At 34.1% G+C, this 26,908-nt stretch overlaps 3 protein-coding genes and 2 long non-coding RNA genes across 13 annotated transcripts in view; 3 read left to right on the plus strand and 2 right to left on the minus strand.

The window, feature by feature from the left end:
• The window catches only part of LOC126921537 (omega-amidase NIT2-like), a 67,250-nt gene extending 61,789 nt beyond the window's left edge, over positions 1-5,461 (plus strand). The window contains exon 6 of the transcript XR_007712366.1: positions 5,405-5,461. The gene's annotated coding sequence lies outside the window, so the exon portion shown is untranslated. The remainder of the gene's footprint in view (positions 1-5,404) is intronic.
• Positions 1-26,908, minus strand: part of LOC126921552 (uncharacterized) — a 63,456-nt gene that overhangs the window by 34,798 nt on the left and 1,750 nt on the right. The gene's annotated exons all lie outside the window — the stretch shown is intronic.
• On the plus strand, positions 159-2,412 carry LOC126921532 (nucleolar protein 58-like). Of its 2 annotated transcripts, none has more exons than XM_050733225.1 (5): positions 159-535; positions 646-1,007; positions 1,087-1,220; positions 1,305-1,612; positions 1,834-2,412. In XM_050733225.1, the coding sequence occupies exons 4-5, from the start codon at positions 1,345-1,347 to the stop codon at positions 2,316-2,318; spliced, it is 753 nt and encodes a 250-aa protein (XP_050589182.1). In that variant the 5' UTR covers positions 159-535; positions 646-1,007; positions 1,087-1,220; positions 1,305-1,344; the 3' UTR covers positions 2,319-2,412. The 2 variants fall into 2 exon arrangements, with proteins under 2 accessions (XP_050589182.1, XP_050589181.1); XM_050733224.1 differs by having other exon boundaries at positions 1,087-1,190.
• LOC126921536 (omega-amidase NIT2-like) overlaps positions 3,111-26,908 on the plus strand; it is a 72,147-nt gene continuing 48,349 nt past the window's right edge. The window contains exons 1-5 of one of the 5 annotated variants that reach the window (XM_050733245.1): positions 3,111-3,294; positions 3,439-3,623; positions 4,065-4,233; positions 4,513-4,746; positions 7,256-10,293. In XM_050733245.1, the coding sequence (XP_050589202.1) occupies positions 3,279-3,294; positions 3,439-3,623; positions 4,065-4,233; positions 4,513-4,746; positions 7,256-7,272 (621 nt within the window). In that variant the 5' untranslated portion in view covers positions 3,111-3,278 and the 3' untranslated portion in view covers positions 7,273-10,293. Of the gene's footprint in view, positions 3,624-4,064; positions 4,234-4,512; positions 4,747-4,897; positions 5,462-6,129; positions 6,326-7,255; positions 10,294-26,908 lie in introns of those variants that run through there. The other 4 variants (XM_050733238.1, XM_050733234.1, XM_050733233.1 and 1 more) reach the window with 4 other exon arrangements.
• On the minus strand, positions 20,378-26,642 carry LOC126921565 (uncharacterized). The gene is made up of 2 exons (XR_007712394.1): positions 23,161-26,642; positions 20,378-20,485 (listed from the first exon to the last, which is right to left on the minus strand). It is a non-coding gene; the product is annotated as an uncharacterized LOC126921565 (long non-coding RNA).

Here is a 26,908-nt window from a genome sequence, read left to right on the forward strand (position 1 = left end):
AAATGCTCCATTAGAAGCTTAAATCTATCAAAATACAGCTCCTAGGGAAATGTGAATTTTCACACGACCACATAATATCGATTTTCTGATTGAAACGTATAGGCAGGTATATACTAGCATAAGCCACCTTCGGCATTTGGCCGTATGGTGCAGCACTAGCTCTGTAACATAGAAAACCATAGGCGTCAGTTCTTCTTATTTCCTCTCTCATATATGTTTACTTTAATGTCACTTATTCAGGCGCTTGATACATTGTCGGAATGAAATTTTAGTAATGTGCAAGTAATTTTGAGTAGATTAATAAAGTATAATAAGATATTAGATTCATGTACATAGTTTCAAGTGACATCAATCTTTATGTCTAGTATATACATGTGTATTGATCTATAAGTCAGTGTTAAAATAACGAATAAATGGCAGAAGAAGGAAAGAAGAAATCTATTAAGAAACCTGTGTTAAAAAATGCTATTCCACAAGAAAAAAAGAAAGTTGATTACATTGAATGCCTCGATGAGAAAGGTATTAAAGTAATAGGGTGAGTTCAAAAAGTAAAATTTATAATCAAGAAACATATAACCTCAACCTAACCTATAAAAATCACCAATAGCGGAATATATATATTTGAAAACAATTTTTTTATTTCAGTGAGGAAGAAAAAAAAGATGAACCTCTAATTATTCCATTACTAGGTTCAAAAACCTGGCATGATAGAATTGTTAATAAAATAGATGCAGACATTTACCTTCCGAAGGCAGATAAGGAAAAGGTAGGAGACGCTAGTGTTAACGAGGCAAAATCAAAGCTATCTAATGGAAAAACATCGCCAATAATATCAATATAGAAAGAAAGAGCCAGTTGAAGATAGTGAAAATAAAGTTGTTACTTTAGAAGAGCAAGCGGCTAAAGAAATCATTGAGGAACTTAAGTCAAAGAATGAACATGAAACTAAAACAAATGATTTAACTTTACCTTTAGTAAAAGATGAATCATTAGGAGGCAAAGAACAGGTACGTTATCAACATATTGATGTGCAATGCGCAGATGTATTACATTTGCATATTATAAATATCGTTTTGTATTTTTCAGTCTACGTTAGAAGATTATGAAAAAATTCCTATTGATGCTTTTGGTGTAGCAATGTTAAGGGGAATGGGATGGCAACCAGGAAAGGGAATTGGTTGAAATGAAAAGTATGAATTTTACTCTGGATTAAATTAATTATATGTATTTAATACATCACTTATTGGAAAGTAAACAGAGAACATCATTTTTTATTTCACAATCGTTTATTCTAACTATTACAGATTAGTAGCAGCTGTCATACCAGAATTACGACCAAAAGGTATGGGTCTTGGAGCAGACAAAGTAGCATTGCAGAAGAAAAATACAGATTCCAAAAAAGAAGAGGAAGAAGTTAAAATCGAGAAAGGAACATTTGTGAAAATTATAGCTGGAAAACAAAGTAATAATTATGGTCATATAGAAGGATTCGATGATGATGCAGGAAGGCTCATAATAAAACTAGCTCTTGGTGGAAATATAATATCTGTAAATGAATTTATGGTACGGCCAGTGACTAAATCAGAATGTTCTAAGAACTCAAAAGTTCAAAGTTAATATGAAGTGTTAGTTTTTCATCAAGGGACTTTTAAGAAAACAAATTTGAATTGACATATACATATAAAGACATAATCGGACATGTAGAAAAACTAATTCAAGAGTACCTGTAAGTGTGTTGTTGCATGCAATTTTTTAAAGGTCCCTTCTATTTTTATATAAAATATGATAAATGTAGAGGTTTTAGCTTTCAGTATTTTATGGGGTTAATTTCAGATACAAAAAAGTATGAGGAATATAAGGACAAGGAATCCAAGGGACTCAAGCAAAAGATGGATAGAAAAAGATCAATGTCCCCTGACCCCGAAGACGGTGAAGATGGTGACAAAAGTAGTAATAAAAGAAAGAAAATCGGAAGTACGATGCAGAATAAGAACAAGTATGATAAAGTGGGGGATAAAAAATCAGAAAGACGAAAAAGGCGCTCCGAATCTAATGATGACAGCGATAGTGATTCTGAAAAGAAGAGACGAAGAGAAAGAAGTAACTCTAATAGTAATGATTCTTATAAATTAAAAAGATTGAAGAAGTCAAAGAAACGTAAGAAGCACGATTGCTCGTCTGAAAGATCAAGTAAGAAACATAAAAAGAAAGGCAAAGAAAGAGAAAAAGTTAGAGATAAGAAACCCAGAGATTATGCAGACAGAAAGAAACACAAAAGACGAGAAAGATCAAGATCTCGATCATTTAGTAGGCAGTAATATTTTCCAGTAACGTATTCGGTCATTTTACTTTCAAGATAAATTGTACAATTTTATTTATACAGATTTTATAATAAAGTGTATTTTTACAAAAGTATATTTCTTTTCTTACCCTTAACTGAAAATTACATTTAATTATAATATGTAATAATGTTTACAATTACATCAAATTTAATGTCCTAAACTTTATCAATAATTATTAAAAATCCCCGCGTATTGTTTACGTAATGTTGATATCGAGTAGTAAAATACATAACCTCAAAGAACATTATGATACTTACGAACATCGCTAAACAAGTAGTGCGAACGATGTCGAGAAAGTATTCACTATGTATAAAGTATTTATAGATAAAAAGTATGGGAAATATATAACCGAGTGTATTTAAATTTTCCAACATTTTAGCATTTCGCTTGGCGTTGGTACAACTTCAAGTAAATGAAGTAAAAGCAAAAATGTAGAGCGGGCAGTTTCCTACATTTCCAGCGCGAAAGAGCATAATGCTGATATTATCGCTCTTCCTGAATGCTTTAATTCGGCATATGGAATACGTAATAATTTGTTTCTTTTTCTAATAATTTATTATATGTATAACAACTATATAGAAAAAAGTAAAAGTAGACAAATTACCTTATCGTTTATACTTCCATAAAGATTGTGAATTGACTCGAGAATATAGAATTTCCCCACTTTTATGATTATCGTGATTTTTGTATAAATATATTTTTTAAGATACTAATAATTAGGTACTTATAAACTAGTATTATCAATTATTTTGTATTTATAATTCCACCTATAGTAGTTAAAAATTAAAGTTAGTTAAAATCTAACTTTATGCTTCAAAAAGTACTAGCAAAGTCGTTACGTAACAAGTCACTGGTACTAACCCAAATAGCATGATTGTAATTAAACATTTCTAAATATTCATTTTTCATCTTGAACCTGTAGAAACAATTTATTATATGTACTATTATCTAAGTAATTATATATTTAAGTAAATCGAAATATAAAATTTAGTTATTTTAATAATTTAAAAAATAAAAAATTGACAAACATTTCAACCTAATTTATGGTTGGAACAAAGGACAGTTATTTTTCATTAATTGAAATATTGCAATGCAGAATACTTTCCAAAATACGCCGAGAGTATTCCTGATGGTGAAACGAGCGTTGCTTTATCGATGGCAGCTAGAGAAAACAGCATTTATGTAGTTGGTGGTACGATACCTGAAATAGAGGGCGATAAATTGTACAATACCTGTACTATTTGGGGTCCCGATGGAACTTTGATAGGAAAACACCGGAAGGTAAATAATATACCTCCATGTGGCTTTGAAATTGAAAATATTGGGGTGGAGAAAGTGACTCTATCTAGGAATAATTTAGGAATATACATATGTACATACGTGTACTATAACCAATTCTATAATTTAAAAAATATGTTATAGGTTTATAAAATACGTCTTGATACGAGAAACATATATTTTTGTCGTAATATAATATATAAGATTTGGACAATATATTTGTTTTGTAACATAAATTTTTCACATAGGAAAAAACTTATTTTTTCTTAAAAAATATTCCTTCTCAAATATTATTAAATGATAAAACTTTTTAATAAAAGAAAGTGATAAAAACGCTGTCAGTTATTAAATAAAAAACAATTAAAGTTTAAAAGTTCGTAACATTGATGTTAAATTACAAAAGTTACAGCAATAGAGTTAGCAACTATATTTTTATATTATTAGGTACATCTATTCGACATCGACATTCCCAACAAGATTACTTTTCGAGAGAGTGATTCACTCAGTCCTGGTAATTCCCTAACAATGTTTGATGTGAAGGGCTGGAAAATAGGTATTGGCATTTGCTATGATATCATATTCGAGGAAATGGCACGCATTTATCGGAACAAAGGTACAGTAGCTTAATCGAACAATACTTAACTAGCAGGAAAGTAACTATCTTTCTTAAATATATTCTATATAAAATATAATCAATATAATCTGTAACTCTGTATAAAAAGGAGCTTAATTTAAAAAACCAGTATATTCGCTGAAAATGAAATAAATAAAAGAATTAGAAGCACGACAAGAGGACTGTTCTCGCATATTCATAAATTATGGAATGTGGACTGTGCAGCTACAAAGTTAACTAAAATTCAGTGGTCTCATATTTCCCGTTTCTCTGTGTTAGGTTGCCAAATGCTGATATATCCGGCGGCATTCAATATGACCACTGGACCACTGCACTGGTCATTACTTCAGCGTTCCAGAACGAATGACAATCAATTATACGTCGCCTGTATATCACCGGCTCGTGTTCCTTCAGCAAGTTATGTCGCATGGGGACATACACAGTCGACAAATCCCTGGGGGAAAATCCTTTACGATTTGGAAACTCAGGAAAATATGGTGGTCACCGATATCGGTAATTTCCAGCTTAACGTTAAAAGCGAGAAATCCACGATGTAATTAACTTTGAGTCTCGTTGTTTTATCGATTTTGCCGGCTCCCTCTGTATTTGCTGAATTTATTAGCAAGCATTACTTATTACTTGGTATGTTTTTCTTTTCTCTCAGATTTGAAAGTTGTTGAGGAAGTAAGGGCTCAGATACCTTTTCTCAAAGATACATTTTCTCAAAGACGTACGGATTTGTACGACACTGTCTATAAAAAGGAGTAACTCTACACTGAAACAGAAAATGTTTTCTTATAATATTTCTACTACAATACCGTTTTTTTTTTTTTTTTTTTTTATGAATTATTACTAATTACTTATCATTTGTACTAAATGAATAACTCAATTAAGAAAACCAAAATGTTATAAATGATAATCTTGTGTATCAATATGTAATTGGATATTGTAATAATATTGGAGTGTCTTTGATCAGGGATATGATAAAGAACACGCGAAGACTACATTCTTTTGAACATCTTTAATATCCATCATTTATAACATTAAACATCTTTTTAAATATTTAGATACATTAATACGTAACTCTTTATATATATAAACATTAATTTGAAGTTACAAGCTTAGAGAAATTGGTCGATTAATATTTATAGGTCGGCTGTCTTGATGAAAGTCTTAAAGAAAGCAAAAACATAACAATGTCGCAAATATAATTTATAGTTTAACTTCTTTCTTGTATCTGTCTGCCTTTCACGATGTTTTACCAATTACAATAAGTAATTTCGACTTCTTTGCGCTCCGTTTTAACGCATTCGAGACCGAAAGAAATTCATATCAATCAGTAGGCATAATATATATAACTGTACATAATACATTATAGTATAACATAGTATATAATTTTATATTTTAAAAACACGAGGCATAAAATTTAAGATTGTCATCGATTTAAAATTAAAATATGAAAAGGATATTCGAGAGAGAGAAAAGCACAGTATCATTCTAACAAAACATTCAGATCGTACTGACACCCAGGAATCGTATTACAATAAAATCTCGGTCTCGAATGAATTAACATGAACGATTAACATGAAACACACTTGCGGCTTAAACACCTTCGATATCGAGGAAATTCAAACTTTACAAATAAAAGCAGTCTGTTCCTCTTTCCACCACAGACTCTCATACCATATCCGCTCTTATCCAGGCTTTTACTTGAAATCTCTGTCTATTTACAATTTAAATTTACCCGGACCACTCGTTGAATCGGCAGCCCTTTATAAATATATAATGAACCCAGAACATATACCTGTGCCCCTAGCTGGTATCAGCTCTAGTAACGTTCATACCGGAACTTTCATACGACGCCAATTTGTCACGCGTGAACATCGATTCTTTCAGGGGTCACGGCTTTATGGGATTATATCCTTTAAAGTAATTAAAGTGATACTAATGATACAGAATTTTTTACAAATATTTAATATGTCCATAAAATAGGAAGTTTCGTGCTCTCTTATTTTATATTAATTATAAATTAATAAGTTTTACATTTGTTATCTATAGATATAATAAATTATTGAAATTCCATGAAGACATATTCTGGAACACATTAGAAGATTTTGCTGTAATTTACAACGGATGCTCCGAGTACAAACAGGCAGTAAACGAACAAATAGAAATTCAGGCCATTGTGGTAGTATAGCTCACGTGGGATTTTAAGCTCGAATTGGACTTAAACGTTACGATCGTCGTGAATAATTACGATATATACCCTGTACGACGAGCAGAGAATCTTAAATTATTAACGGCAATTCCTTTGTGCAAAGTGCAATTTTATTAACGGCCTGTAACGAATGAACGGCTCGTTTTGAATAAAGTTTACATTTAGAAAGTAAACACAGAAACACATTTTAAGAAACTAAGATATCGAGTTCTACTTGTAAACATCAAGTGCTCTTCGTTTGAGAAGATTACGAGTCTCTTCTTCGATAACGACATTAATTAAGAAGTTTCGATACCGTTTATGACATTAAGATCTCATTAGTAAAGTTATATCATTAAAATCCTACTGTTCCTAGAGAATATATATAGTTAAAACTTCCAGAGGATCAACAGGTAAAGAAATTGTTGATATTAGCATTGTTAGTGACAACTGACTGTAATCGATATCTGCTGGGTGAAGTTGTGTGTTCTGAGAATCTGTGTTAATGCAAGGATTCTGTTACAAATCATCAACTAAAGAGCCACCGGGCACGTCCGACCGATCGATCGATACCACGAACCTTGAATGAATTAACGCTCAAGGTGGAACGGATTTAATAGATCGAGTGTTAGTGTAATTTGACACTTTGTTTACACTTGCTTTATGCAAACAAAGTTTGATGTTCTGAACTCGATGGTTATAAGATCTTATTGAAACTCCAGTATTTCACCCGCACGGTACGACACTTTGTTGATGATTGTCCTTGTATGTTGTTGATACTCCCCATCAGCCGTTAAATTTTGTTCGTCTATCGTACTTTTCTAGCCAGAGGTTTTCCCTGATGTTTTTCCCTACTGTCTAAGTCATCAGGTTTGCAGCTCGGGGAGGACAGATAATTCGGAATTTCCCAAAGGAAGGAGAGGTGTTATCCGAGCCATAAAGGGACGGTCACTCAAAATGCCGAATAGATTCATTTAAATAATTATGAGAAACAAGTAAGTTTTGTAACCACAAGTTTTCAAATGTTATAGTTTGAATCTGTTCTTATAATTTTAAAAAGACCTTACAGCCAGGATCTCTAAAAAATTCGATGAAAATTCTCATGAAACATCAATTGAAACAATTAAACGCAACAGAGAATGGGTATAATCATATAATTCCTCCCCATTTCAAAATTCATTCATATACATCGATGTTTGTTTTCATATTTGTTTTATGTGTGAAGAATACGTATTTACTGGCATCAAAATATTTTCTGTTTCAATTCCTGGTCATTTTAGATCGAAACTTCCAAATATCGTTGATTAAAAATTTTTTAATTTTTAAAATGAAAGGCACTAATTATAGGACAAAAAGTTGTTTCAATTATTTGAACATTCTGCTTCATTCCTACAATAACATATTTTATTTTAAATTAAAACAAGAATCAATACTATTGTGTATAAGTTTAATGGAGTGACACAGGTGATTTGTAGCTAACACTGTAGCTAACATAGTTTCTGCAATATACCCTTTAATCGAGTAGAAACAAGGGGATTTTAGAAATTTCTATTAACCGACAGTATTGTCAACAAGTTTTAACAATGACTGAAGGTTGCAAAATTAAATATAAAATGATTTATTAATAGCATATGCAGTGTTAAATTTGTAAATAAGCAGTTTATCTTTTAAGAATAACAAAGACACCAGAAAATAAAAATAAAGAATATTCTAATTATATTGCAAACTAACGAATAATGTAAAGAATTTATTTTTGTTATCTATATCACAGATTTTAGGTAAAATATTAATTTACTTATTACTAGGAGATTGAATTTGAAATATAATTATAATTTATAAGGGACACCTTTAAACTAGCAGATATTTGGTAGCAGTTCTCTAGCCTTTGTACAATATAACACAGTTCAGTTTAATTGAGTTTAATCCCTTTGACCAGCTAGTTTCCAATTTCATTTATGGCATAATCTCCTGACAATTTCATACCCTTCAAAAGAAACACGATTTTCTATTATTGTTTTACAATCGCGGAATATGATCAGTGTTTCAATTAAGCTCCACTGTTTTAATTTCCCGTCTACGCACGATGTGGGTACACCGTTTTTTTGTTGTTTTCAGATACAAGTGACGAGAAATTATGAAATGATATTTTAAATTTAAACTGATTTCATTCATTGATTTATTGTAGCGACAATGGTAACTTGTTTAAATAAAGATTTTATAAATAAAATATTTAAGGTCTAAAATAATAAATTAACACATGTGAAAACGTTAAAGCTGTTACCCTTATTCATGGTCTTGTTGGAACGTGTTTAACGAGCGTAACGTAGGCGTGAAAACGAAAACGTTGAGACTCCTGTGGCGTAAAAAGACTGAATTCCTCATAAAAATACAAGAAACGAGAGGAAACGTGCACATAGTTTATTCTCGACCTTGGATACATAAAACCAAAAAAAAAAAAAAAAAAAAAAAAAAAAGAAAAAGGAACAAGAATTTTTTTTTTTGGTTATTTAACGAAACTCATTGTATCATTTTTATTACTCTATATAAAACGTAGAATCATATACTGACGAATGTTATTTCGAATTTCTAACTTCAGAACGATAATTACATATTTGAAATTACCAATAAGTGGTAATAGCATTAAAAATATGGAATATTCAACGAGATGAAATATAAGTAAGGTATTTAAAAGAAAAAAGATTGAAACGTTCGATGTAAAACGATGAAATTAAATGATTGGACTTGAAAACTTGATTCGGTTTAATAATTCGATGAAAAAAGTATTCATCCTATGAAAAAAGAATTCATGTTCCTGTCGATATATCAACGACGTGCGCCGTTACTTCCGACTGCTCTGCAATTCAAATGCAATACTCGAATATACATGGCGAAAGAAATGAAAATTGTGCAATTTAAGGGAACGAATTACTCTCGCGTCCACGTAACTTCAAAATGTTTCACGTGTCCGTGTTTGCGAAACGAAATTCGTCGTTGTCCAACTAACACGCTTGCAGATGCTACGTTCACTTTGTTGCATATAGGGCTTAAATATGTGAACAAATAGAACGGAGCAACTATCATTAGCGTAATTTTAACGTGTTAAAGTGAATTAATGCATAAGCTCGTCATCTACGTTCGACCATGATTATGGCAGTGATTATTGTTATATACGAATTTTCGTGCAATATATGCGAAAATTCGTGGTTGTCCAACTAACACGCTTGCAGATGCTACGTTCACTTTGTTGCATATAGGGCTTAAATATATGAACAAATAGAACGGCGCAACTGTCATTAGCGTAATTTTAACGCGTTAAAATAAATTAATACATAATTTCGTCATTTACGTTTAGTCTACGTTTTTTCATCTACGTCATCTACGGCACCTACGCGAATCTTATTGATTACGAACATTGATCGATTACATTAATTGATGAACTTTGGCAGTGTTCGTTGCTATAAATGAAACTTAATAGTTGTTGAAACCGCTCGAAAGTCGTGTTCCTAAATCCTTCCCTCGTCTCGTATCATGTTCATAAATCATTCCCTCGTCTCGTATCGTGTTCATCAAATGGAAAAGGAAATTGTGTTTTAATGAAATTGCTTGCTACTATCAATCTTACTGTGTCACTCGCATAGGAGAAGAAAGTGAGGAAGGAGAAAAAAATTAAGGTAAGGTCATCAATGAGCAAAATGTTTAATGTAATTAAAACTGTAATTAAAATTGAGTCCGCTGCAAACCTCATGACATTTAAAATTCCATACGTATATTGTTATACGTAACATTACGTTAGATTAGACGTTTGCTGTGTGATTTGTATAAGTGTTTTGTATAAGAGAGAAAATAAAAGGTGTGATAACCAATCCGAGTGGATCAGCTTGATTATCAACCCCAACCTATAGAAAATAACAGGTACCCCGCTGTGGGTAGCCACCAACATGCTAATTTAACTTTTTTTTTCTTTTTATTTATTTATTGAAATTCACAATTTGTCCAATTTGGACATTTAATAATAATAATTTAATAATAATAAATATTATTAATAATTTTATCAATTTTTTATATTTCCATCCTTCATACAAGTGACAATGAATCATAAAAGTTTCATAGAAATCACAAAGATTAGGGGATAAGTATACCACTATCTAATATATTTTTATATATGTATATGTATGTATATTCCCAAATTACATGATAGAATATGAATAATATTGAACAAAATATAATCAACTACAGTACCATGGAAATACAACAGATTACAATTTTCTACCTGTCACCGATTCATCGTCATCTCCTTTCATTCTTTTGACATATGTAAAAACAAATTAACCCGTCTGATATAATCATACCTCGCTCTTTGAATACAAAAATCTATTCAAATGAAATAAAGGGGAAGAAAATAAGAATAAATATAATTACTCAGGTATAATCTTCTCGAGGTATAATTATTCAGTTACAAATGATTCTTTGTTAACAGACTACATTGTACACTACTTCTACACTACTTTTACTTTTTACACTACACTACTTTTCCCGATGGCTGAAGCTAATCGTCGACGTTTATAAGGTACGAATTTCGTCAACGGCGCCATCGGAATCTTTATTTTTAATTAAAAAAAGAAATTAAAATACTACAATTACCATCACTAAGGTCAGCGTCCACAATACACTATGTTTTTCAAGTTTATGTGAACCATCGACAATAACCACATCAGATCCGGACCAATGCTCAGTGCCAACCTTATCCAGGCATTGGAACTGGCAACATCGGCGTCCAACGCGGAATCTCTTGCAGCTCTGTAATAAAAAGAAATCGATTAATTGTACGGATCAATCGTCACTAGACTACTCGAAAATCCAGGTCATTCAAAGAATGAAAGAAGAAAGAATTGCTCCAATTCCACCATTGCTTTTGCAAAACTAGTATTTGAGAACCATTGGTCAAATATATTATAACACTAAACGTACATTTCGGGAAGAATAATTTGTGCTATGAAACAGAATACGATAAAGTTCAAAGGTTACATCGATTTTCAAAATTTTTATTCAAATATTTATATTTATAGTACGCCATTAGCAAAGAAGACATGTTTGCGTGCGTTATCGATTTTACGCTTTTGCCACGCAAACATGGAAATTGCTATTCAAAATTGAATTTGCACTGGAAACGGTTGACGTTACGACATCAATAACATATTTCAAAAACACTGACGATATCATACGGAATCAGAGAGATTCTATGAGAAGTTAAACGCATAATCATCCTATTGTAAATAACAGGAACAGAAAGTACACAAGGAATAATACAGAATCATCCTATCATCCTATCCTATTATACAGGATTGCTTTGATTCGAGCTCAAACATAGGGAAATCTGAAAGAATTTTTCGCAGAATTTCCTTCCCCTTTGAATTGGGTTTTATACAGAACGACTTTAACCTTTTCAAGGAAATACCTATAGAGTGTGACGATCTATGATTTTAAATAGAGAGGTATATCTGAAAAGAGGTGGATGTAAAACGTAGCATATAAAACGTAGATCAAATCTTTATTCAAGGATTTTTTCTCTTCGCAGAGAATCAGGTTTTCAAGAACGATCGAATATGTATGCACTTGATTTACACGTGAAGTTGTCATTAAAAATATTGTTGCGTTTAAAAAGATAAATATTGATTTAAATTTAATGAAATTGTTAGTCCAATTGTTTAAAGCTTAAAGATATGTAGGTGTCACATTTATATAATGAAAACCTGGGAGCGGCATTAATTAACAAACCTAGTCACGCGCACACGTACTTTAAAACCATGCTTGAAAATCGATATACCCTGAAACAATGCATCGTTCTGCGCTTCCAATTTATTTTCGCACGAAGAATCAGTCCATTCATCGTTGCCGTCACCATCGCTACTGTAATCTATATTACTCGAATAAATTCTATATCTTGATTGGAAAATCGCATATTTTAACGAACTTTCTGTGTGTGTGTGTTTTTTTTTTATGATTTTAATTGGCAATTTCCGAAATTGAACTATAGCTTGAGAATAAACCGATAATATTTGAGGGTATATATACATACATCATGTTTTTGATGGGTTTTGTAGTAAAATAATTGTAGAAAAAGCAAACTTTTTAAGAAAAAATTACCATATTCGAGTAATAAATTATAGAAAATTACCAATGTAAATTAAAACTTAAAAAGAAGAATCTATTACACGTAATAAAGAGAAGGACTTGTTCTCGAACGGCAATTCAACAAATACAGTCGTTGCAGAAACATAGTTTTACAAGGGAGAAGAATCTCTCTAGGAACTCGACGATGTCACGTCAAGCGAAAATTCAATAAAGTGATTACTAACCGTATTACCAGCGGCAATCGTGTTACGGCAATTCGTAAATAAGTTAGTCGTTTATTTGGAGAAACGTCGCTGGCAATATCGTCACATTTTAATTACGTCAGCGCTATCAACTGGTCTTGGAAGAAAGTTTTCCATTATGTACTTTTGCCCACGGCGTCGTTCCAACAAATGAATCCGAGTTTTGAATCGCTTTCTCTTATATCACGAATTTGTAACGGTGTTTCTTCAAACTTTAAACGATTGTAATGAATGCCTTTGCGTACAAAGACTGATACCTGGTTCGACTAGAAGCTTCAGCTAATTAGTGCCCCAGTTAATTTGGATGTTCACTACCACGCCACCTAAGAAGTGGCTTCGTGTCCGAGCGGATTTCCCCCAGGCAAAAAAAAAAGAAAAAGAAAAAGGAAAAAAAGAAAAAGAGAAAGAAGAAGAAAAAGAAAAAGAAAAAAAATAGTTAATTTGGATGTTATAAAATATTATATAACCAAGAACTTATCTTTTACTTGGTAGTCGCATAAGAGAAGACCGAGCCATTGAATCGCTCAAATAGATTAGCTGATTCGCTTAACGTATTTTTACTTCCGATGACGTAAACAAGAGCAGAAAGTACACAAGTAATAATACAGAAATGTCAAATGTACAGAGGCATAGATTTCGTTAAATCATTAGCACGTAACATTTCCTTATAATTCTATTTGTGTATAGCAAAATAGCTTGTGTGCTTTCATGAATTATAATTGATATTTAGAAGCTTTCATGTAGGTAGATATATAACTCGTGTTAATTAGTAATTTAACAATACATCATGACAACATATCATTTTCGTTTCTTCGTTTATCTCGTTATGCGCGTAAACGAATGTGTAAATAAAGACATTTAATCAACGATAACATGTAGTGGCAAGCATGATAATTATCGACAAAGGAGAATATTGGTGAAATGATTGTGGTGATTTCACTCGGTGTATCGGTAAATAAACTTTGATAGACATTGCCGGTGAATTCGCTGCCGGTGAAATCGTGTCGATGAAATAATTGTCAGTGATTTAAAGATAACCCAATTTATTGATCTCCCCTTCATAGAGTTGTACGTCTCTCTATAAAACATTTAGCTTAGTCACACTAAACTGGACTGGACTGCAAGTAAGAAGATTGAAATGCAAAATTCACGTGTGAGATGGAAAGTTCGATAAGGCGATTATGTATATTAACCCGAAAGAAAGCTCATGGCTTTGCAACGCGTTACACGCAACACGGAATTTCCCTCGCTGAAATAATCCTATTACAACGATACGATTTTCCTTAACAGATCTCGCAATGTAATTCTCCCTCTGCAACTTTTTATTAGGTTTGAAACACGAGAGTTTCGAAGCTCTGCAAAGTCTCGCGAATCTAGAAGTCGAGTTTCAACGTATTTTCGCTTCTTATTTTATAGCTGTTAATAGTTATTATCTCACTCTGCACGTACATCAAACGTGTACTTATGTAAATCCAAAGGAAACGGAAACAACCGAGAATAATTGAGGATAATTCGAATACGTACCGATTAGTAAAGTGTTTGGCAAAGAAAAAAAAAAAGGAAAATTGTATCGGAGAAATAGGGGAAAAACGGTGGCGTACATCAAGCAATCTTTATGGCTGTAATACATTTGTTATTCATTTATGTTCATTTTCCATCGCGTAACAGACGTTGAAATAACTGGCAGAACGAGCATATAAATCTTGTATCGCTCGACCTGACTTCTCCCGATGGAAAAATATTCACCAGCCAGGGATCGTGCATCGCTAATTACTCCGTTCTACTTTTCAACCGCGTTTCCATCCATACAGAAAAGCAAGAAGGCAAACCCTATCGCACAGTCGTGAAGAGATGCAAAAGCAAGAAACCAACCAACGACATGCCGATCGACATGGTGGAAGCAGTCCTACAGAGGGGCTATTCACCATGGGACACGGACCCTCCCATTACGAGGGCCGCGAAAAGGCAGAGACCGAAGAAGAAGAAGACATCAGCTTCAGCGTCGTCATCGGCGAAGGCGATGTCGTCGATGCCGCCGGAAGAATGAACACCAAGAAGGCTGCAGGAGTCGATGGAAGACTCCTGGACTGCTGGAAGCAGGAGCTGGTAGCAAGCTGGAACCAGACTGCTGGAAGACGGCCAGAGTAATACTGCTAAGGAAGCCGGGAAAGGATCCCAGTCTCCCTAACGCGTACCGGCCGATAAGCATACTCCCAGCCATGAGCAAGGTCTGGGAAAAATGCTTTAAGAAGATCATCGAGAGATGCATCGGAACGGACCCGTTCCATCGGAGGCAGTATGGGTTCAGAAAGAAGAATTAGCTTAGCGAATACCGATAAGAACAGGAAGAAGCTGAAACGGGCACAACGAACGGCCCTCTGCATAACAACGACGGCATACGGTACCGTCTCCCACGCGGCACTTTGCGTGTTCATCGGGATTCTCCCGATTTACATAAAGATAAAGGCGCTCGGAGAGACTTACAAGAGGAACAAGATCCATAAGCCCAGGATCGGTGCGGATGACGGTAGCGAGCTGAAGGAGGAAATGGAGGCGATTCGCAGGAAGGCCCAGGAGGAGTGGCAGAAGGAGTGGAAAAACCACAAAAAGGAGAATGTCACAAGGAAATTAATACCGAGTGCGCTGCTATTTACCAAAAAGAAGATGGACATCGATCATTACACCATGCAGCTGTTAACCGGGCATGGGAGCTTCGGTGTCTATAGGAAGAGGATTGGCACGAACAGCGACAGCAATTGTCTCGACTGTGGAGACCCTAACGACGATGCAGAGCACGCCCTCTTCGCGTGCCCGAAATGGACGGACAGAAGGATCGAGCTGGAGAACGCTCTTGGCGAGAAGATAGACGTGGACAACCTGATCGCCACGGTGACCGCCAAGAACGAGAGCTGGGATAAATTCAGGCAATTCTGCAAGACCGTCATGTCTCACAGGAGGGTAACAGCGGAGGCCTGGGAGGAAGCAAGGAGGAGAACAAGAGCAACAACAACTACGCGGAGCACTGAAGGCAAGAATACAAAACAACGAAAAACCGCAGAAGGAGATCAGCCCAGTATTCTGAACTAGCTGAGAAGATGACGAGAGCAATACAGAATATACAGAATAACTGCCCGAAGAAGAAGATACAACGGGGCATGAAAGGACAACCCTGATGACTGCCGACAGGTTTTACCGGGGTTGTCTGTCCTCAAAGCAAAGGAAAAAGGAGGAGGGGTTTTTAGTGGGTATGGCAACAACATCCGCCCGAGTCCCACATAACCCAGTGATCCGCATCACTGGGTATGCGTAACAGCATTTGCCCCTCCTCACGCAAAAGAAAAAAAAAAACAAAAAAGAAAAAAATAATAAACTATACACTCTATCAATTTTAAGTTGATAATTTCGTTATTATATAATTTTTCTTAGTCTAAACTGAATCCAGGAAGAAGAACTTTCATCCAATTACATACTTCATTAATTCATGAATTATATTCGTTACCGTACGTACAAAAAGAAAGTTGACTGATATAAAAATTCAAAGGATAGAACTTCTAAGCTCGCGATTGGAAACAGATTCAGTTCAATGGTTTAATTTGCCATTTAATTGAATTCTCTGGCAATTTCAGCGAACTGTGGGCTTTAAAAGTGTCCCGCATTCAAACGCAAGACTTCTCCTCCACCTTTCCCTTTCTTTCAATTCCAACCTCAAGTAATTGACCTATTAATTCGACGATATATTTACATGCTTGCAAGGGATTCAAACAACTTCGTTGCGTTAAATTCGCAATTATAACCAACACGAATGTCTCAATCAATGTGCAGCTCGAAACAAATAAAAGACAATTAACTTTTCAATATAACGATTGATATGTTTGATGAAGAGAAATGTATGAATTTTTAAAAACGTCTCCTAGTACATTTAGCATTTTTATAATAAAAACTTAGAACACACACGCACACATATACTATTCCATGAAATGATTTACACAGCTATGAGTCTAATCCTATCATATTATAAAGGGATGAACGAACTTTTCCTAATAAATATAACTTTATACAAAATCTTGTTTAAAAAAATTAGTTTTTTATTCTCATTAAATTAATTTAATATCAGAATATATAATTTTAGTCGTTATCAAAATTTTATGTCAAATGCGTTCATAGATACATATATAAATAAATGTCTAATCCTATGTATTTATTTCAACTGAAATCTTAACTTAAATATTTATTAACAATATTCTGACGAATATGCAATGAAAGATAAAAACAACTTTATTTTTCTTATAGAATGTCTCATGCTTCTTACTCATTTTATGTTTCTCGTTGTCAGTGCGTAACTACTTATCAGCCGCATGAATGCTAAGTTTTACTACTGAGAAACGAAGAGACATATAGATGCAAATATACGCTACCTCGCGTGAAAAAACATCAGATACATTAATCAGAAGGAATATCCGATACATATAAAATTCATGGCGTAGTTATTTATACATACGGAATATTTCTTTCTGTATGAAATATTCTTTCTTCTGAATTCTTATTATAAATGTATGTCCATTTCCTACCTTAAAATGTCTCTCCTTTGAAAAACTCCATTTAAATATAACGATTAACAAAATATTACCAATAAAAATATTAAAACGAGATGCTGAAAGAACCTTTTAATGAAGTACAAATGATTATTTCAACTTTTATTCTGTTAAATTTGAATTGAATCGTTTATAAACCGAACAGGTGTATAAAATTTTATTGCGTAAAAATTGTGCAGCTGAAAATTAGGAACGAATAACGAATGAGTAACCTAGTTTCATTAAAAGGTACGTGTACGCCGATCCGCGTAACAACTTCGACACTCCAATTATTATAAAGCATGTATCCTTCAGAGATTTTTTGCGCGAACGCAAGATACCTTTTACACGTGCAACTGAATAAGTGGAACGTGATTTTCAATATTTCTTCTTGTAGAACTTGTAACAACGTAACTGTTTCACGAATATTTTCCCTGACACTTTTACAACGATGCGTAGAAATCTCCTTTTCTAATTAATAATTTCAGCGTTTCTCTGAACAGTTTCGTTGCGATTAAAAAATATACAAAGCTTACGACGTGCTTGTTTAAAAATATTTATATGGAACAAGATTTCGAATTTGTCACATCAATCGCGATCTCAGCAGGTGTAAATTAATTCGTTCTAATGAACGATTAAATTAAACGGCTCGTGACAAAAATTATCCCTGTCCATGTTTGTCTTTCTAAAACTAATTCAAGGCGAGTTAAATGAATCGCTGTGTACCCTATTCGCGCAGCATGTGTTTTAACGACCAGCATGCAAGCGTTAACGGTGTACTTTAGTTTCTCATGGTTGTGTTAAGCTGGTTGCTCTTAGAATGAGCATATACTTACCAAAGGAGGTGAACAGAAGATAGCCTGGCACCATTTTGGCTCCGAATGGTAACAGAAGCATTGAGTGCAAATCGAAGGTCCCGGCACATACATCATTCCATACGAGACAACTTTTCCTTCGAAATCAGTACAGTTTCCTCTTAAAGACACTGAAAACAATTAGCAGCGTCAATATCTTTGCCACTCGACAATCGTACGCGCAGTTACGCTAACCGTTTTAACGCCACGCAACGTGATCGCTCTATTCGCGTACCGTGGTAAATTGTGCCACGATGTATGGTCACGATCATTAATTCGCAACGCGCTCAAGCGTGCTCGTCGCGAGTCATGTCAGAGTTTCCTCTCGTAATTACTTGTTTTTCAAATGATCATAAACCAAATAAAAAAAAAAACACCAATATAAAAAATTACCTCTTGAATCGGAAAACCAAATCCTGCATTATAGAATGTTATCACGCAAACGAAACGCAGAGCATAAATATTTCGCAAACTTTTGAGTGTTTGTTGTAACGCTTCCAGTATAACCGATGAAATGAAGCGCGAGCACGTCGAACGGTATATTTCGATGAAAAAAACAGGATGAAAAAGGGCAGCGCGATCGCGTCGATCGGTACTCCTCGCAAATAAATAAACGAAGCGCTAGCGCGCTGCATAGCACAAACCGATACGGAGTCTTGAAACATCCGACACTAAAACGGTTAATAACATTACTCAAACGACCGTACCAGGAAATTTTTGTTCAACGGATCCGCATTGCGGCTATCACGATGCTTCTTCGTTGCATCGATGCTTCATCGATGAGATTAAAGCACCGTTGAAATAGGTTATTCGATTTCTTACATGGGGAAAAAGTTTTTATATCGTGTTTGCTGTTTTACTTCGCAAGTGTGCTTTACAGTATACGTTAGAACTCCAAGTCGAGCTATCCGAGTTAAAGTCTCTTGAAACTTAAAACGGCACTTAAAGGATATAGGTATAATAGAAGGTTCGTTTAAAATTCAAAAGTGTATATACGTACATATACATTTGAATAAAAATAGCGGATAATCTCAAGTAAAAAAGTAGGTTGGTGTTAGTAAAATGGTTTCAAAATACTTGTCAAAAGTCAAACGACTTGACTAATTAAGAATGGATGTAAGAGATTGAAAGCAAAGGGCATCTAAGAGTATCAATTAAGTAACAAACTCACGGTGACAAAGAGGTTTTCACTCGCTCGAATTCAAATAAATCGGTTAATTTGAGCGAAACTTTAGGTGCACGAGAAGCGACACGCGTCCTCAAGGACTACGAAGGTTCTACTCGAACGAATGAAAACTTTTCTCTGGCCCGGTGTGTATACACAAGACGTGCGAATTTAAAGTGCAGATTGTATTAATTGAAATAATTGGTTGGTTTGATCAAATTAATCGTTTTAAGCTGAAATGACGAAGGTCATCCAAGTAATTGATGTCCACTGTAATTATTTGTTAATCGAGCGTGGAATCGGAACGATTCGACCTCGTTCCAACGCGAATCGTTACTAAGGCAGAGACGGCAATTAATAATTGTCGCGTCATTTGTTCGATCGTGTTCACAAATTCAAATACGGCTGAGTGGCGGAAACCATTTATAACACGTCCCGTACCGCGTAGGTCGTATACATATCTCAGGATGAATTTTTCGTACTTCGCCGCATATATTCTCCATGTTAGACATACCATAAAATATTTCGTGCAATCGCGTATTCCTGTCTAATGTCAGGAATTCTCTTTCCATAGGTCTGCGTTTTCCATATTATCTATTTTGCTTATCAGTAAACATTCTTACAATTTGTGATTAATACTGTACGTACAAGAACGTTAAGTTTTTGACGTTGTAATATTTCACATGAAATAATAATGGCTGTATATCGACTAACTTATTAATTAATTAAATTCGTGTATATCAAGTTTCCTATCATTTAATACTTTCGTGTAACTACAGAGATTTGATACTATCAAATGAAATATAAAACTTGGTAAAAAAACGCGCTTCGTTAGGAAATGAGGGTAATGATGCAAATATTTTTTGTAGCCATTATATAGAATTTCGATGGTATAATTAATCAGTATCAACTTACCAGCCCCTGACGGGAAGACAAAAATAACCTGCAAGCAGATGAGATTTGCAAGTATTTTCGAGTACAGGTCCTTCATGGTTGTAAAAGATCAGGGGATGTTGTCGCTCTAGAATAGGAGAAAATCAGCTGTTTCAATAACTGCTGTGTTGGCACTGGAGTGCGTAGACCAGAAATATCTGCGACAAAAATCAGAATACATTTGTTTTCACATGATTCGATCAATTTTGTGTAGAACTAAGCTGATTGAACCTAACACGGGATAATTGTCCAACTTACGACCTTAACAAGCCCGCTTGATTCTCTATAAGTGCTTGAAATTGATGCTTGTATTCTTTCCAGATTAACAAGCTGTGCCTCCGCCCCTCCCTCCCTCTCTATTTCCTAAGATCGAGTTAGACTGCCACAACATATTATCTTTCTTCTTTTCTTTTCTTTTCTTTCGATCTTTTAAAGCCTTAAATCGCTGGTTATTATAGTGTATACATTCAATTACCCTGTAAGTCGTAAGTACATGTTTTACGTTATTTTTCATTTTCCAGCTAAATTCCACAAAAACAAGAAATATACTTCCAACGTGTTTTCACATGTCTCTAGCAAAGATCTCAAAAACAAGTTGCGGCCCAATTTAAAACGACAAATAGCACCGTGTGTCTCGTTGTGGCAACGCACGCTTCGTCAGCTTTTTAAAAGCGCTCTCTGTCTGCTTTTTTCTCTCTTCACCGCCTATTCGTTTTTTCTTAACGAGTGAAACCGTTTTTACGAGGACGGGAGCACAGAAATGACGTACTGGCAATTCTGTTTCGTGATGACACAAGCAGCCCGGTTTCAGTGAATTAATCCTGGCCCCAAGCTTCCAATTATCTCTCCCTTCCTTTCCTTTATTTTTCCCTTCTATATCGAGTTTCAGGTTTTCTAAATTTCCATTACAATCAACTATGGCTTTTCTCTATTTTACATGTTAGCCGATGATTCCTGGCAAAAGCATCGGCTGTAAAAATATTTGGAGTTGCAACAGCAACAAGTGTGTTTTCTCAAACAGAAAATATTGGAAGCGTACTCGTTGGCAAAACAGTTCACGGATAGTTCGTCCTCTGCTCGTTATTTGTTTCAATACCGTTAGCAAATAAATTCATGAAACATAGTGTATCGCATAAATTGAAAATAAAAGCTTTGCGTATACTTGGTAGTTGAACTTTGACTATTATACGTATGTTATATATGTAGTATCGTGGACAGAAGGCCTAAGATATCTGCCGAACCATAAACAATGCCGCGAGAGCCGCGGCATCGTCGGGTACATCAATGTGTCGTCGGTTCTTTTTAAGTGGATAGTTTCGTGGAAAGGGCCTGCGTGACTCTGGCCACGGGCGTTTCGGGACACGTGTCCGATAGGACGGGAAAAGACAAAGAGACGCTAAAGGCAGTGTTAGTTGAGCAGCCGGAGAAGACGGATGCAAAAGGTGTGCAGAGTGTGACTTGAGAAGCGAGAGCGAGCGAGTGTAGAAGCCGAAGAGTGTGAATCGGGAAGTCGGAAGCCGTCTATGAGAATAAGACGTACGACAGCATTGTAATCATTTCGTTGCTTCGAATATTATTTATTAAATCAAAACATCATTACTTGTCCTTTCCTCTAAGACCCATTAAGATACTACATATATATATAGAAGATTGCTTAGAATTTGGAGCTTAATAACATATGTCAAAATCATTGACATTAAAGAAGGTGAACCTTACTTACCAAATTTCCTTCCGTCAAATGATACATAAAAATTGAAAAAAATAATATACATAGTTTTGACTTTCTTCCGCATTATAATTTGAATCACTCGATTTATTCGACTAAAGATAATCAAGCAATAACCTCACTTTACACGTATTCTCATCACGTGAAATAGATCACATCAGGGATTTTCAAAAGTCGATGGAATATTAATAGCGATTAATTATTTATGGATGTATTCTGCACGGTTAAAGCAATCGCCTAGTGAATTATCGAGTTCCAGGAATATGAGCGGTAAACAGGATTGCAGCTATAAATGACTCTCTAACGTGTATATTAGAGATGAATTTGATCATTTATCCTCATAATATGAAATACTCTTTCAAGTGGAAATCATAATTAACAATTTCTGGCAGCGAAAAGTAAATAAATCGATACGTTTAAATCAATATTAGAATTTCTTAATATTTTTATCAAATATTTTTATCAAATATTTTAACATCGTAGAAGTGTCGTTGTAGAGAAACATTAGGTTGTTCCAAAAGTTTCTTTCGTTTTATAAAGAAATGATAGATGTACGATATTTTTTCTGTATCTATCATTTCTTTATAAAACGAAAGAAAATTTTGCGACAATCTAATAGAAATTTAGCTTTAACACAATATAAAAATGGATTGTTATGCCCCTAGGAGATAAGAACAATATGATTAATATTAATAATGAATACGTTAACGTAACGTAAAGCAGCTTTTGCAGAAGGCTATTAAGGCTATTGCTGAAAATGTTTACTAAAGAATGATAACATGAATTTTCTTAAGTACCCCATTTGATACTTAATCTACTTTGTAAATACTGTACGTCCTAACTTTGAAAGAATGCAATTTTAGCCAGAATGTTTCAAATTACCTAGCCGTATTGTTTCCATGTAATATAATTTATATTTACATTATCTCGCGTAATTCTTTCCACTTTATTGACTTCTAAACGTTAATGTAATATAATTTTTATAATATAATTTTAATCGAAGTTATTTAAAATTTGTAGTATCTCATCCCTACTAGAATAATATTAACAAATGTGCAGAGCTCAAGTCGAATAACACCGGCTCAGATAAATGATCATCAAACTTACTTTTGTTATCGTCGATGTCAGTGATTTTAAACCAGCCAACGTCCATGGCAATCAATATTATTTAGCCGGTCTTAACGCAATGTAAAAAGCAAAAAAAAAAAAAAAAGAAAAAAAGAGGAAGGAAGGAACAGGGAAGCAAAGAGATAAAACGAATTTTTCATTTTCTCGAAACTAGATCGAGTTTCAAGCTGCTCGTAAAAGAGTCTGTAGCCAATCCGACTAAATTCGACGAACCGCGCTTCAAAATTCCCAGAGAACTGTGATAACCATCGAAATCTGTACAATTTGTCGATTCATCGCTTGATTAAAAAATGGAACAAAATGAGGCTGATCAGCCGGCCTTTGAACTTCTAATGATCCCTATCGTTATACCCTAGGTTGAATGCTACGATATAAGCCGAGACAGCTATAAGTAGGGTTCAAGTGATTGCCGCCATCTATTATTCACGCGTTACACATTCGCCAGACGGACGCGTCTAACGGTTGACATTGTTTTCTACCCTCAGTTCCAACGCAATTACGTTGCTACGTGCAATCAAGTCTCGAGTGAAGCTAATGATAAGTTGTTGTTCGATCCTACACAATTACTAAAATTATTCAAATTAAACTAATTTAGTCTAAAAAAACAAGTAATTTCGTTATATATTTCCTTTCATAATAAGCCATGGTTGGAATATAGTAGCTGACGAAAATATTCGTATATTTGTAGAAACATTTTAGGGCTGTATTATGCATAACGGCACTATAGAATTAATACTGTAACAGAATTCTACTATCATGGTTATGCTGGTAATATTCGAAACAAATCTGAAAATCTATGTAGATGTTGTAAGATATTCAGTACGAGTACTGTGCATTACTGGTATGTACATAATCACGACGAGATAAGGAAGGTACTGTTCTCTATTGCTCGTCGCTACCCGTTGCTAGTAGCAACGTACTATGCATATATATCTCGTAAAGATTTTAAATGTAGCCAACGAGACCATTTTTAATATTTGACTATCGTGACCCATTACAGTTTCATCACTTTCAATTAATTGAACACGACCCGCACCTTAAGACTAAAATACACAATATAAGTATGGCACAGAAAATCTTTTAAAATTTACGGACGACTATTTATGGTATTTAAAGGCAGCAAAGATAATAATTAGCTGCAGATTTGCCTCGAATCGTAGCATACAATATGGAATCTGATTATTAAAAATTACTGTGGAAATACAGTGGATTTCCATAAGATATTCGTGCTTGTGGGATTTTGGAAATAAATTCTTAACCCAAATGGACGACCTCGATACTCGAGAAATTTTGTGAAGCTGACGTCAATGGCGATATGTACTGTTGTTGTGCTATCATTTCATAGTAAGCTGTATTGATTGCACTTCTATTCACGGAATTGATTTATTCCACACAAAAGTTGACAACAATAATCGAAAAAAGAAAAATATATTACCACCTTTCACATCAGCATACACAAGCACATAGGATTTCACACGAATATACACACTTGTAAATTCGACGAAACGATCAAATTTAATTATTTTTCGATTTTTCGGGCATCAAGTACTACATCAAACGTTACACATCAAACGTTAAAATACGGCGAGCATACAAAATGTACAAACCACTCTAAATTAATTAACTTTGAACGTTATTGATTAATTTAAAAAAACCACTGTTGCGTTGAGTTTTACATTTTAAAAAGTTGTTATCCGTTTTTGCTTTGTTTAAAACTAAAAACAGGACTCATTGTAAGTTCATTGTAAGTCGTAAATATCCCTTTTATTTATTTAAACAAACAGATATTTAAACAAACAATTTATAAATATGTAATTTATTTACGTATATTTGTAATATCTGTTTTATAAATTTGTACAACCATTTATCCATTTATCTATTTTATTTGCATATAATTTTTATAGACTTTTTTTTTTCTTTTTTAAGAACGAAAAATTGTGAATTGTTATTTTAAGACATGTCAGGCTGAAGCGATACGCGATATATATTTCTATTCGGATTTCACCGTCGTCGTAACCGATGCTATTGGAAACGTTTCACAATAGACGTCTTAGAAGCGCTTGCAATGTCCGTCATGTGTAAGGCTCTACCACTGAATCGCGGCTGCCATTTAGTGATTAAGGTCGATCACTTAGAGACGTTAATCCGCCATAATGGTGAGCAATACATCGAAGCCATTATTGAAAGCATAGTTACGCTTTAATTTCATCGATCTTATTCACAAATAAAAGTGTACAAATTATAGGATTTCCAAATATTTAGTTTAGTTAAAAGGAGATATGAAAATGACAGGTATATTCAAAGGATAAAACAGAACCGTACGATTGTAAAGTTTCAAATCATTATAACTATTTAAATTTGAAAAATCCTACTATATTTATACAATATATTTTTATTAAGAATGGAAGAAATTTCGAAAAATCCGCCAACACTTTTTACTGTCGTCTTGAAGCACACCATATGTTAAGCTTCTTCGTCGTTACAAATTTTATCGCGGATGTAACGAACGTTTCGAACATGTAGCACGCACGCGTCAACGCCTACATTTGGATTTTAAATATATGTTTTATGCATTAAATGTATTTGTACTTTCTTGCGCAATTTCTTTTAATTTGTTACGATATGGAGGGTTTAATTACGTTTAAGATATCTATCTGAATCCTTTAAATTCAAAGTTCTTTAAAAAATTACGTTACGTAAAATAATCGTTTTTCCACCTTATTGTATCATAAAATAGTTACTTAAATTCATATTACTTAAAGAATCTTCCTACAGAAAGAATAAAAATGAATAAAATCCTATATGTTAAATTTTACGTGGTTGATGGAATACATAGCGATGACGAGAACTAACTACAGACAACAAGAAACTATTAGCGAAGGCAACTGGTGACTATGAATGTCGTCTCTATAATATGTGGCGACTAAGGAGAACAACTACCAACTACGGATAACAAGTAACAACCAACTGTCTCGTTTCTAAGAGGCAACTAACTTGCAATTATCCTCCTTTGATGGTTTCTGTAGCGTGATATACGTCTTGAACGTAGTTAAAGAATATGGTCGCTGCTGAATGGCGATTTGACAGCAAGGCGATCCCGCCAGTTCAAAGCTTGACATTGCAAGCTACCGAAAACCATTAATCTTGTTATCGAATATCTAGCTTTCAGAAGAACCCTTGTGATATGATATGACGTCATGACATTTTTATGACGAAGATGAACAAACACCGACCTCTAACGAAACAAATTTTTATTAAGTGCCGTATGTGAGTTGCAGGCCGGCCAACCAAGGAAATTTATCGAATGTATAAAGTAAACTATATATACGAATATATTGGATATATCATAAAATGCCCGCGTTATATCGTCCAACAGCATAAAGAAAGCTAAATTTAAGGAATTGAAAAATTGAAATACCAATTATAAGAGAGTTAATTAAATTCAAACCTATCGATGGTCTCATAAATTTCCTGGAAATTGATATCTTTCGAGTTCTAAATTCTCCTTAGAAAGTATCATAGAGAAAATATGAAACTTGAAAAGTACATCACGCTGATGCCTCGATAAATCGTCGTGTCGATAAATCCATGTGTCCGAGCGATGAATTTTCCCCAAACAACAAAAAACTGAAGGGAAATCTTCCTTGAAGGACGTGACAAGGTAGGGGAAGCGGGAACAATGATCGCGCGATAAACTGATGGTGTACGTATAGAACGAGTGTTGCGA

This window comes from Bombus affinis, chromosome 10 (genome assembly GCF_024516045.1).
Source record: "Bombus affinis isolate iyBomAffi1 chromosome 10, iyBomAffi1.2, whole genome shotgun sequence".
Taxonomy (NCBI): Eukaryota; Metazoa; Arthropoda; class Insecta; order Hymenoptera; family Apidae; genus Bombus; species Bombus affinis.